The sequence below is a fragment of the Euprymna scolopes genome, chromosome 15, assembly GCF_053919585.1.
Source record: "Euprymna scolopes isolate OS-2025 chromosome 15, ASM5391958v1, whole genome shotgun sequence".
Taxonomy (NCBI): Eukaryota; Metazoa; Mollusca; class Cephalopoda; order Sepiida; family Sepiolidae; genus Euprymna; species Euprymna scolopes.
In genome coordinates, this window is record NC_136496.1 from 132,565,428 (window position 1) to 132,578,512 (window position 13,085).

Below are 13,085 nucleotides of genomic sequence, written 5' to 3' on the forward strand. Positions count from 1 at the left end.
GACTAACCCACATCACTGGAAGTGAATGCTTTGCGGAACAATCTGGGAGTGGTACTGATCCAAGAAGGAAAACCAGTTATATTTGTATCCAAAACATTAACTGATACACAAACTAGATACAGCAACATAGAATGAGAGATGTTGGCAATTGTGCATGGTATTCAATGACACCACACTTACCTCTATGGAAAAGCTTTTTCCATTATCACAGACCATAAGTCACTGGTTACAATATGTGCCTTACCATTGAATTCGGCACCAGACTGGCTACAGTGAATGCTATTGAATCTCCAGGACTACCTTTACCGAGTAATATACAGATTAGGTAGCAAAAGTATCCTTGCCAACACCCTAAATTGATTGTCTAACCCTGAAAACAGTAAACCAATTGAGCTAAATAAGAAGATGTATAGCATGAACACTGAAACTACTGCATTTATATTTTCTCTCTATCGCCCCCACAACAGCGGAGTTACTATCTTTAAAAGCATATCTGAGAAAATTGAGCACGCCCATTCTGATATCCTTCAGCTAAAATTCATGTCTGTGGAGACTTCAATGTTCACAATGTGGAATGGTTAACTCACTCAAACAAGACCAATGAGGAGGGCAGGTTCTATCATGATTTCTCTATTGCTTATGACCTCACTCAGATTGTTCACGAACCTACGTGTGTTCCCGATATTGACGGCCAGTATGCAAGTCTCCTAGACCTCTTTCTCACAACTTGCCCTGAACTATGTTCAGCTTCTGTTCTGTCTCCACTTGGATCTTCTGACCACTCAGTTGTATCAGTTAAGATAAAAATGAATTGTAATAAGTCCCCAGATGTACCTCTCCATCGTACAGTATATCAATACTCTATGGCTGACTGGGATAGCTTCCGCACATTTATATCAGATCTACCTCTGTGTTCCATGTTTAAAAAGGATGTGTTCTCTATAGTATCAGACCTGACAGAATGGTTAATTGTAGGTATAGACCGTTTCATACCCTTGAAAAAATTCCAGCAAAAACCTAACAGCCAGCCGTGGTTCTCTCCGGAATGTGCTGCTGCCATTGTGCATAGAAATCACTTTTTTCATTGTTTCCAACATAATAGATGTACTGAGACTAAAGTCGCTTTCAGAACTGCCAGCAACCACTGTAAAAAAATAATAAAGAACGCAAGAGACTTGTATGTTCAGTCCGTCAAGTCCAAAGTAGCTGAGCAGTGGCTTGGTTCCACTCAGTTTTGGCAAATAGCAAACAGAATCCTGAACAGAAGCGTGTGCTCTATCCCAACTCTCATAAATGGACCTGATGTAATTTCGTCAGCATCAGACAAAGCCAAACTCTTTGCCAAGAATTTTGCAGCTAATTCTACCCTTTTCAACCAAGGCTTCCAACCTCCAATATTTCCTCCTGTATCAGAAAATATGCTATGTGATATACAAATATCTGTACGTGATGTCAAGCTAATCAAAAACCTTGATTCCAGTAAAGCAACCAGCCCTGATGGTATTCCAATTATAGTACTCAAAAGACTTCAACCAGAACTTGCGCCCATCTTTACAAAACTTTTTAAACGTTGTCTTAAGGAGAATTGCTTTCACCCTGGAAAATCTCATCAGTATGCCCTGTATTTAAGAATTCAGGTGATCGCTCATCTTCCTCATAGTACAGGCCAATAAGTCTCCTGTGCATCATGAGGAAGTTGCTGGAATCTGTGTTGAATAGAGAAGTAATCAACCATCTCAACAAAAATAACCTTCTTAGTGACACGCAATATGGTTTCCGTTCTGCTAGACCTACAACAGATGTGGTTACAGATATCTCATAGGATTAGCGAATCTCTCGACGGAGGCTACCTTTCTAAGGCAATTGTACTTGATATATCAAAGGCCTTTGATAGAGTATGGCATAAAGGTTTACTTCACAAGATCTCCAGCTATGGTATAGCTGGAAATGTCTTCTCAATTATTAAATCATTTCTCTCTGATAGATTCATAAGAGGAGTGGTTGATGGGCAGAAATCAGAAGCTCTTAGTATTAATGCTGGAGTCCCTCAGGGGTCCATCTTGGGCCCAACTCTCTTTCTGATCTATATTAATGATCTACCAAATCACATCCTTACATTAGTCATAGACATCTATGCTGATGATACTACTATCTATGGTAGCACATCTAAGACCGTAAATGACCAAGTTCTCTCTGATTCTCTCTCCTCTGATCTTGAGCAAGTGGTACAATGGGGAAGAGGTGGCTTGTTACTTTTAATGCATCTAAAACCAAGCTTTTATCTTTACATCATCAATGCTCTGATCCCTATCTGGCATCAGTTGAAATGAATGGCTCTCATCTTGGGAGGCTTCAAGTTTTGACAAGCTTTTGGGCTTGACCTTAAATCCATTTCCAAGGCCGCTGGAAAATGGTGGGATCCTTCTATCGATCCAGTAGATATCTCACTGCTGATGCAATTCTCTATCTATATAAGAGCCAGATACATCCAAGGATGGAGTACTGTTGCCACATCAGGGCAGGATCTGCTAAAAAGGACTTGGCCTGCCTTGATAGAGTTCAAAATAGACTTCGTAGGCTTGTAGGGGATGTCCTTTTCTCTTCCCTGCAACCTCTTTCTCACAGAAGAGATGTTGCTGCTTTATCGTTATTTTCATGGCAGGTGCTCGGCTGAGCTCAATTCTATGGCCCTCCCTCGCCAAACTTTCACAAGAAACACCTGTCTACCAGAAAACGCTATCACTAGTTTCCACCACTCTTTATCTGTGCCTAAACCTAAGCATAGATTCCATGAGCAAAGCTTCTTTCTTTCACGCCTATGGAATTGTCTTCCGTTTTTCTGCTTTCCAGCTGACTACAATATGGTTGTCTTTAAGTCTAACATAAACAAGTTTTTGATGAGCCGTTCCATAGAAGTTAACAAATTTACCGAATCTCCATTACTAACGGTTACTATATTGTTCAATTTCTACTGTACACTCTTTAACCCTTATCCTCGAGTGGCCTCTTGGCCTTGATAAGTGATGATGCCTATGTAAAAAAAAAAATTTTTTAATTTCAAAAGTAGAAAATGCTTCGAAATGAAACATCAAAGGACCCAACCATGAATCTTGTTAAGAAGATCATATACCAGGGATGGCCAGATAATATCAATGAATTACCTGCTGAGATCAGATCATATTGGTTCTTTGATGATGAACTTGCAGCTGAATCTAAAATGCTCTTAAAGGACAACCAAGTACTCATCCTTGACTCCATGGGAGAAGACATCTAATACTAGTAGCACCAAACTCATCCAGATATAGAGAAAACATGCCAACTTCTGAGAGAAAGTGTGTATCAGGTAAATATCAACAAAGATATTAAAAGGATGTGAAAGTTGTGCACACTTTGCCAAAACCACCAACATGTGCATAGGTATGAACCACTGCACTGACACAACATTCCAGCCTTGGAAGTTTATTGCATTACCTATTTGAGATTGATGGGCAGCAATTCCTGCTCACTATTGTCAGGTACTCAAAGTAACCAATTGTCAATGAATTACCAACACCAGTAACCAGCAAAGCAGTGGCAGATAAAATGAAATATTATACCTTGCTTTGTAGCCATCCAAATGAAATCATAATGAACAAAGGTCTCAGAGTACAAAGGGCATCAGGTACATCACAAGCTCACCTCACTATGCCAGAAGCAATGGCTTCATAGAGAGACATGTAAGACATTATATCAACAATAAAAAAAATGCAAAAAAGAGAGAATTGACATCCAGCTTGCTCTGCTACAATTAGGACAACAATAATAAACAGCACACTACAATTACCAGCTGAAATACTTTTTGGAGCTGAAATACATTTTGGAAGACAAACCACTTCACCCAGCTGATCAGGACCAAGAAAGGAAGAATATCGCATTTCATGAGAGATCAGCAAGCAAGAAAACCAATCCTGGAACCAGAAAATTATCACTATCATTCCCAGGTCAGTGTATACAGGTACTAAATAAATTCATCAACACATGACACCCTGAAACCATCATCAGGAATGACGAAGGACCTAGAGGCTATATCGATCAGCCGCTCAATGGAACTAGACTCCATCGCAATCACATTCATTTGAGTGGCATATCAATTCCAATGACAGAAATGGTTCACTTTGATATCCCTGAATCTGACATTATTTAGGACACTATAAGACCAAGAGAGATTGATGTTGGAAACGTAATTATCAAACTCAACATCACCAGAACTACACTAGACAAAAAAATATGGTCCATTTCAAAGTAAATCAGACAGAACTGTAACAACATCCTTGCGTACTAAGACTTATCTTATTCCATAGATCATAATACCATCACACACTATAAATCAAAGACAAAACAGACAATAAATATACATATACAACTAAACAGGGGGATGCTATAGTACCATAGATACTATTCGCCTTGGATTGCCTGGGACCAGATATAACCCTTACCAGCACATTCATCTGAATAAAGTTGCCATCATGCTTGCTCTGTCATTCAGCTCTGATTTCTTAACTAAATACCAATCCTCACTTCACCAGATTGGTATTCATTTCCATATTGCCTCATTATCACTGATATCTAATGTAGGGAAAATTGTGGCTTATCATTAAAGCATCTGCACGTGTGTGTGTCATGTGGAATCAAGCTGTCGGAGGGACAGAAGAAAGACTCAAGATGGTGGCACCCACAACTTTTATAACTAAGTGGTCTTGCAAAAGTATGCAAAATCTTGCCGTTCAACTACATAAAAGGAAGCCATAAGGAGAACACAGACAGATGGTTACAAGAATTGTTGAAGACTGTTGTTGCATGTTACTGAGTCACTTTGTTGTTTTTGTTTTTTTTTATTATTACTTTTTTATCTAGCAGGTTGATAGACTGATGATTTTTTTTATTCAATTTGTTTTATATTCAATTTTCACCCCAAACAAGGCACAGTGCCACTTTGAAGCAGGGGGCTACAATCAGGGACTTAATTAGCAGGGTCATTATGAAGGGAGATGAGTAGAAAGATGTTTGTTAACATTATACTTGAACTTCTGCATATCAGTGCAGTTGGGAAAGCAGAATCCCGGAAGGGAGTTCCAAAGACCCGCAGTTCTGGGAAAGAAACTATTGGAGTAAAAGGCTTTCTTGCACCTAGGGATCTCTACTGTAAAGGGATGAGACTTAGTAGCTTGTCGGGTTTGTCGGGGGTAGTTACGTCGGGGAGGTACAAGTGTTTGCAGTTCGTCAGAGCATTCACCATTAAAGTATTTGTAGAACAGGCAGAGGGATGCAACATCTCGTCGATGGGACAGAGGCTGAAGCCTAGAAGACAGTTCAGGACCTATCAGGTTGGCGACTCTCTTTTGAACCCTGTCCAGGAGCGAGAGACAAGCAGCAGATGCACCAGCCCAGATGTGACAACAGTACTCCATACATGGGCGAATGGTGGCCTTATAGATGTATAAGATACTTTCAGGCATAAGTAGTTTTCTAGCACGGTAGAGGGAGCCAACCTTCCTTGCAGCAGCCTTGGCAATGCTCTCAATGTATCTATTCCAGTTCATATTCCCTGTAAACATTAGGCCGAGGAGTTTAAAAGAAGTACTTTCAGGCAATGTGTTCTTGGCCATTGCTATTGGTGGTAGAGAAGGTTTCTTGTAGTTATTGAAGGAAACACGCTTAGTCTTAGCAGCATTGAATGTGACTTAACAGGATCGATATGGCATTAAATGTGGAGAAATGCGTGACTTACCTGGATAGACCACGTGCGGGTCGGTCACCAAAAATAAATAAAAAGAAAGAAAAGAAATGGTCAAGACTCTTATTTATAGAGTAGTGATCACGTGAGTTAGAAGAATATGCAAATAGAGGTGAACGATTTTGCGATATAAAAAGCCTGTGTTGTTAAGAGGGGGGGGGGCAGACTGTTGGCAGAAGTCAGTGCTGTCAGACGTGCTTTAGAGTTTTGTTATTATATGCTGTGTTCGATTGTTGGGAGAGAGAAAAGAGAAGAGGAGGAACCAAGAAGACATTCTGCAGATACTTGACTTTGTGTTGGTTTTAAGCTATTTCGGCGCTTGGTGTGCGGTTACTAACAATGGACAGATTCGACATTCGCTTAATACCCGAGTTCGACGGATCTACCACTGGACCGGCTGTCGTTGAATGGATTGAAAAGGCAGAGAAAATCTGTAAACTGTGCAAAATTAAAGAACCAGCCACAGTTATCCCTTTGAGGCTAACCGGAGGGGCCTATGCAGTCTACCAACAACTCGGGGATGAACCAGACTGGGATGAAATCAAGCAGAGCCTGTATACAGCGTTTGGTACAGATCCATTTGTTGCGTGGCAACAGTTCACGAGCCGGACACTTCAACCCAAGGAAACAGTCGACGTGTACCTAGCCGACCTGCGAAAATTATCTGTACCGTTTGGTGGGGTCAACGATAAAATATTAAGCTGTGCTTTTTTGGTAGGCCTACCCGAGGAGGTCAGTAAACTGTTGCGGGCATCATCAAGAATCGATGAATTGTCAACTGATGAGTTATTGGCCCGAGCTCGAAACATCTGTAAGGAACAGGAACCAATTGCAGCAGCAGCTCGTTTTCGTCATGGAGGCAATGTGGACTCTTTTCCAGATAGTAATAAGCATGCCACCCCAGTGTGCTATAAATGTGGGGAGGCCAATCATTTTGCTAAAGAGTGCCGGAGTGATAGGAGAGGTGTATATCCACAATCAAAGAGACCAGTGCAATGCTATCGCTGCAATAAGTTTGGGCACATATCTCGCAACTGTTCGGGAAACGAAGTTGGGGGCAAGGTACTATCGCTACCCTTGCCCCCTGCCAACCAATAAACACAGGATTGCCTGTCATTAGCGTTAAACTTGATGATGTGCAGTGTTCAGCACTTATAGACACGGGGTGTTCCCGGTCTATAGTTAGTGCCCATTGCTGTCCGGTGTGGCGGAGGAACCCAGTTGGCGTTATGACCATCAATGGCTTATCACGGGTATGTTGTGGTGAAGGGACAGTCACAATCTGCACTGAGAAGGGTGACACAGCTAAAGTTGACGTTCTGGTGATGCAGGAGAAACCCCTTGGCTACGACATGTTGCTTGGAATTGATGCAATACAAGCACTAGGAGGCGTTACAATCACAGCAGCTAGAGGTATCAGGCTTGGAGAAGGGAAAGACGTCTGTGCAGCCATGTCGATTGAAGAAAAGGACTTCTGTGCTACATTTGATGACAACGAAAGGGTGTGGACTGCAAAGTGGAAATGGGCCATGGGCCAGGAACCAGATCGGCTGTGCAACACGATTCCAGAGTATGCAGTTTCTACCAAGAATAGGGCCGCATATGAAGAAGAACTTCAGATGTGGATTGACAACGGTTGGTTAATACCATACCCACAGGAACGTCTGGGACCACCCAAGGGATTAATTCCGCTCATGGCTGTTGAACAACCTACCAAAGAAAAAATTCGTCCCGTAATGGATTACCGAGAGTTGAATCGGCATGTTGATGCGTTTACCGGAAACGCAGATGTGTGCGCTGCTAAACTGAGAGAGTGGCGTCAAAAAGGGAGCAATGTAGCACTTCTGGATCTAAAGAGGGCCTACCTGCAGATACGTGTCCATGAGTCATTATGGCCGTTTCAGACAGTACTACTCAAGGGAAAACTATATTGTTTGACACGTTTGGGTTTTGGCCTAAACGTAGCACCCTTGATTATGACAACCATTATTAAAACTGTTTTGATGCAGGATGAGACCACAGCAAAAGCTGCTTCAGCCTACATAGATGACATCTATGTTAATGAGGACATAATGTCTGCGGATGCAGTTCGAATAAAACTGAAAGCGTTTGGGTTAAGAAGCAAAGACCCTAAGCGCCTAAAGGATGGAGTGCCCGTGCTAGGCCTCGAGGTCTGGGAGGAGGGCAATACGTTGCGATGGAAACGAGGGAGCCCACTTCCAAAGTTACCCAATGTATTAACAAGACGTACTGTGTTTTCTATCTGTGGTAAATTGGTAGGACATCTACCTGTCTGTGGATGGCTCCGATCGGCAACAGGAGTGGTGAAAAGACGAGTGACTACAGTAACAAAAGGATGGGACGATGTTGCGGATGATGATTCTCTCCAACAAATGATGGCTGAAATGTTGTCCAGAGTGCATAGGAATGACCCTGCCCGGGGTGAGTGGCAAGTGTCTGGAAACGAACTAAATGCATGGGTTGACGCAAGTTCGTTGGCTACAGGTGTCGTGTTGGAGCAACTAGGTGTTGTTGTGGAAGATGCATGCTGGCTTCGTCCGAAAAATGATGCCCAACATATAAATTTGGCAGAACTTGATGCCATGTTAAAAGGTCTTAATCTCGCATTGCAATGGCAGACTAATGTTGTGCATCTCCACACTGACTCATTGTGTGTTTACCATTGGTTAACCGACACCTTGACTGGAAAGGCTCGAGTTAAGACTAGAGCTGCAAGTGAAATGCTAGTACGAAGGAGACTAGCAATAATTAAGCGTCTAGTTGACGAATACAGCTTGCAGGTAGACATTACGTTAGTCTCGTCGATGCAGAATTTGGCTGATAGCTTGACTCGAGTACCAAAGAGGTGGATCGATGCAATGAGGCAGGGATCCGATCTTCAACAACAAACATGCGCGACTGTAACGGATCAATTAACACCTGACCAGATCCGTATGATACACCAGCAGATTGGACATCCTGGAATTCAGAGGACTGCATATTTTGTCCGAAGAGTATGCCCTGCAACTACAAAAGCATCAGTGAAAGCAGCCATACGTTCGTGTGAAGAGTGTCAGAGAATTGATCCGGCACCATCCCAATGGCAAAAAGGGAAGCTCGAGGTGGAGGGCAACTGGCAGCGAGTAGGGATGGACATAACACATTATGGGGGCAAACATTTTTTGACCATGACGGATTGTGGCCCGACGCGTTTCACAATATGGCGCCTGTTGACACGACAGGATGCAGCCAGCATTATACAACAGTTGAGAGCCGTCTTTTTTGAACGTGGTGCCCCGATTGAAATTCTGACTGATAATGCCGCCACATTTCGATGTCAAGAATTTCAGAAATTCGTGCACGAATGGGGGATTAAAATGCATTATCGGTGTGCATATTATCCCGAGGGTAATGGTATAGCAGAACGGTGTCACCGCACCATCAAAAGAATTGCAGCCAGGACGCAGTGCTCTATTCCAGAAGCTGTGTACTGGTATAATATAACACCCAAGGACAATGCAACACCAGCAACTGCACCAGCCAATGGGATTTACCAATATGAACAGCGTGTGAAAGGAGTTGATGCCATACCATCAGTGGTGAGTGTTGTCAATACACCATATCAGGTGGGAGACCTTGTTTGGATAAAACCCCCAAATGCTGGGTGCACTACGAAATTTTTCCGGGGAAAAATAGATGAAATCATAAGTCCTCAGACCATGTTGATTGGTGGCATACCACGTCACGTAAAAGATATCCGCCCTTGTTATACCTCTTCTGATTCTGAGGACGATGAGGAGGATCACACACCGTTCAGAGATGATCCTGATCACTTACTGCCCCTTCAGGTGAGCATAGAAACACCACCAACAGAACCAGATGAGGGAATGATGGGACATACTGATGACAATAGTGAGGAGAGCGATGGACACAAGGAAGTAATGCCTCATCGAAATACTCGACAGAGACGAATACTGCCCACCCCCCGTGATTGCGAAACCCAGCGAGAAGGGATGATGGAGCATACCGAGGAGATGACGCCTCCGATTCTTCGGAGAAGTACCCGACAAAGACGGATACTGCCCCCCTGCCCTGATTGTGAGACACCGCCTATGGAACCACGAGACGGGATAATGGAACAGACTGGTAGTAATGATGGTGGTAATGAAGAAAACAGCAATGAGGAAGTGCTTCTTCGAAGGAGTACCCGCCAACGACAATTGCCCGCATGTCCTGTTTGTGATCATGAGATCAGGGGGGAGTGTGGAGAAATGCGTGACTTACCTGGATAGACCACGTGCGGGTCGGTCACCAAAAATAAATAAAAAGAAAGAAAAGAAATGGTCAAGACTCTTATTTATAGAGTAGTGATCACGTGAGTTAGAAGAATATGCAAATAGAGGTGAACGATTTTGCGATATAAAAAGCCTGTGTTGTTAAGAGGGGGGGGCAGACTGTTGGCAGAAGTCAGTGCTGTCAGACGTGCTTTAGAGTTTTGTTATTATATGCTGTGTTCGATTGTTGGGAGAGAGAAAAGAGAAGAGGAGGAACCAAGAAGACATTCTGCAGATACTTGACTTTGTGTTCTTGGCCATTGCTATTGGTGGTAGAGAAGGTTTCTTGTAGTTATTGAAGGAAACACGCTTAGTCTTAGCAGCATTGAATGTGACTTAACAGGATCGATATGGCATTAAAAACCAACAAACCCATATTTAACTAGGTAGTCTTATGTTTTTTTTCAAGTTCTTAAGAATGACTTTGACATTGAAAGCCATCGCAAATATGCACCTTGCTTGTTACGTCATGTGACAGTACATTTTTAGTGTATTTTTATTCATTAAAATTTTAATTGTATTTCTAATATAGCATACTGGTACAGCTTTTTAACCACATAAAACCGACTTTTTGTTTGGCTTTTTACTGATTGCTACATAAAGAGCTACATGATACTGAAGTGTTTATTCAGTCAGAGAGCAAGAAAAGTAGCAAGTTAAATTTTGTGATTATCTCCCCTTGTTCGAAATAAAACTTTTCCAAAAATGAAAACAAAAATGCAAAAATGTAGATGTGCCTTTTCTCTGGGACTTTCGGCATAAAATATTTTTTGGAGAAAATACAAATAAAGTAAATAAAATGTAGAGTTGCCAAAACAAAGAAAAATATTTTATTCATTTAATAAAAAAATTATATAAAATTATTTGGTTTTCTAAAAGAATTTACACACGCATACATATATATTATAAAAGGCAAACAAATCCATACTAATATGCTCTTATACTTGATTGCATGTGTCTAAAACGAACAATGGTCCAGATTTTTTTTCTCTAGTCTTCATGCATTAGCAAAATAAACGTTAACAATGTCTTGCTACGAGTTGGGAATATTTTGGGATGTATGAACAGTAACAAAGCATACCCGGTCTCTCCTCATGTTAAAAATGGGGTTCTAAAGAATAACATCACCCTTTAAAAACCCACCATAACATGAGAACAGGGAGAGAGTACGGGACGGGGCTTTTATAAATTATTCTATATCTTCAATCATTTTTCTTTCAAGTTGTGGCATGAATAGAAAACACACAAAATATAAATTTTGTGCCTTTAAACTTTCGTAAATATTGGATCTGAGGAAACTATCTTTGACTGACTTAACAAAAATGTGGATTTTCTCAGATCCAATATTTACGGGCAATCATAGAGATTGACGTCACACAAGCTAATGTAATGTGATAGGGAGGACGACATGAGATTAATGTGCTTGTGATCATTTTGGAAACACTTTACAAATTGATAAAAGAAATTCAAGTAACATTGCACTTACTTTTATCAAACCTTCTTTCGCATAGCTTGTCTGCTTTACAGAAATAATAATGAAACATGCGGCGTTCGACGATTTTCAAATTAAAAAGATTAGCAGCGTGATGTGTTTAGCAATATAGTTATTCTAAATTCAAGATGGCCACCACAAAAGCAGCTCCGCACAAAATGAAACAAGTGTGAAAAAAAAAATAAAATGAAGTGAATAGTATCAGTAAGTAAAGAATTGCCTTTTAGAAAGGTTTTATTAACTGTAAAATACACGTACGCTCTTGAAAGGATCGAGCGGGAAAATGAAACAGAGGGCGCTTTTATTATGAATGTCAATCCCAAGGGGGATAACTCTTAACAACAAATTAAATCATAACATTTTCCCCGTCCTAAAGTATTCAAGTAAGGGGTAATTAATTATAGACAAATTTTTTTTTTTTTTTTTTTTTTTTTTTTTACAATCACATAAGAATCATTTTATTTACAAATAACATATGAACCCAAACTGCAGTTTTTTCAGTATTTAGTCACAAAATCCTTATATTTACTAGGGAATTGTCGAACTCGGGACGACCTCCGCACAGATTGGCAGGAATGCTGATTTTCAGTATTATTTTTTAGTGAAATCTGATTTTCTTCAAGATCAGACGATTGATTTTTGTCTTCCTCATGACCAATGTTTTCATTAGTAGAAGGTTCAAATAAAGTCTCTGAAGTAGTAGGATTATTATTAGAGTTTTCTTCATTTGATGAGTTTGGAGCTAAGTCTCGAACGTTGACAGTGGTTTCAGTACCAGAAGGTAGTTGAACATAAGCGTAGTGGGGGTTGACATCTATTAGGGTGGCAGGCGTTACAGGAGGGTCATGTTTACTTGTTTTAGTGTGGTTTCTAATATATATTGGGCCTGGTTTAACCCAAGAAGGAATTGAAATTCCGGAAGCAGATTTACGACTATATTTAAATAGTCTATCATGGGGAGTCATATTAGTGGCAGTACAAAGTAATGATCTAATTGAATGAAGTGCGTCCGGTAGTATGTCTTCCCAATAAGGTAGTTTCATTTGATTAGAATGTAATGTTGTTTGAATGGCCTTCCATAAGGTACCGTTGAGTTTTTCAATCTGTCCATTACCTTCAGGATGATACCTACTTGTTTTAGAAGTAGCAATTCCTTTTTTGTGTAAAAAATCCTTTATTTCTCTTGCTAAGAAATCAGAAGCACGGTCAGTATGTATCATGTCAGGCAAACCAAAAATTGAAAAGAGTTTGTTTAGACAGTGGATAATGGTTTTGCTTGTCATATCTCTGCAAGGAAAAGCGAAAGGAAAACGGGAATACTCATCAATTAGAGTAAGTAGATATTTGTTGCCATGTATAGAAGTAGGTAGAGGGCCTTTAAAATCAAGATTTAATCGTTGAAAAGGTAATATGGCTTGAACGAGAGTCCCTCCATTGGTATTGGCGAATTTGGGTTTCAGTAATTGACAGGATGAGCAAGAGTCAG

General features: G+C 40.9%; 1 protein-coding gene across 3 annotated transcripts in view; it reads right to left on the reverse strand.

Annotated features, from left to right (window-relative positions):
• The window catches only part of LOC145294155 (protein FAM200B-like), a 29,789-nt gene extending 17,191 nt beyond the window's left edge, over positions 1-12,598 (reverse strand). The window contains exon 1 of one of the 3 annotated variants that reach the window (XR_013869837.1): positions 11,594-12,598. Coding sequence is in view for 1 of the 3 variants with exons in the window: in XM_080141263.1 (XP_079997389.1) it covers positions 11,594-11,651 (58 nt within the window). In the remaining 2 variants the exon portion in view is untranslated. The remainder of the gene's footprint in view (positions 1-11,593) is intronic. The other 2 variants (XR_013869838.1, XM_080141263.1) reach the window with 2 other exon arrangements.
• Positions 12,599-13,085: the final 487 nt, after the last annotated feature.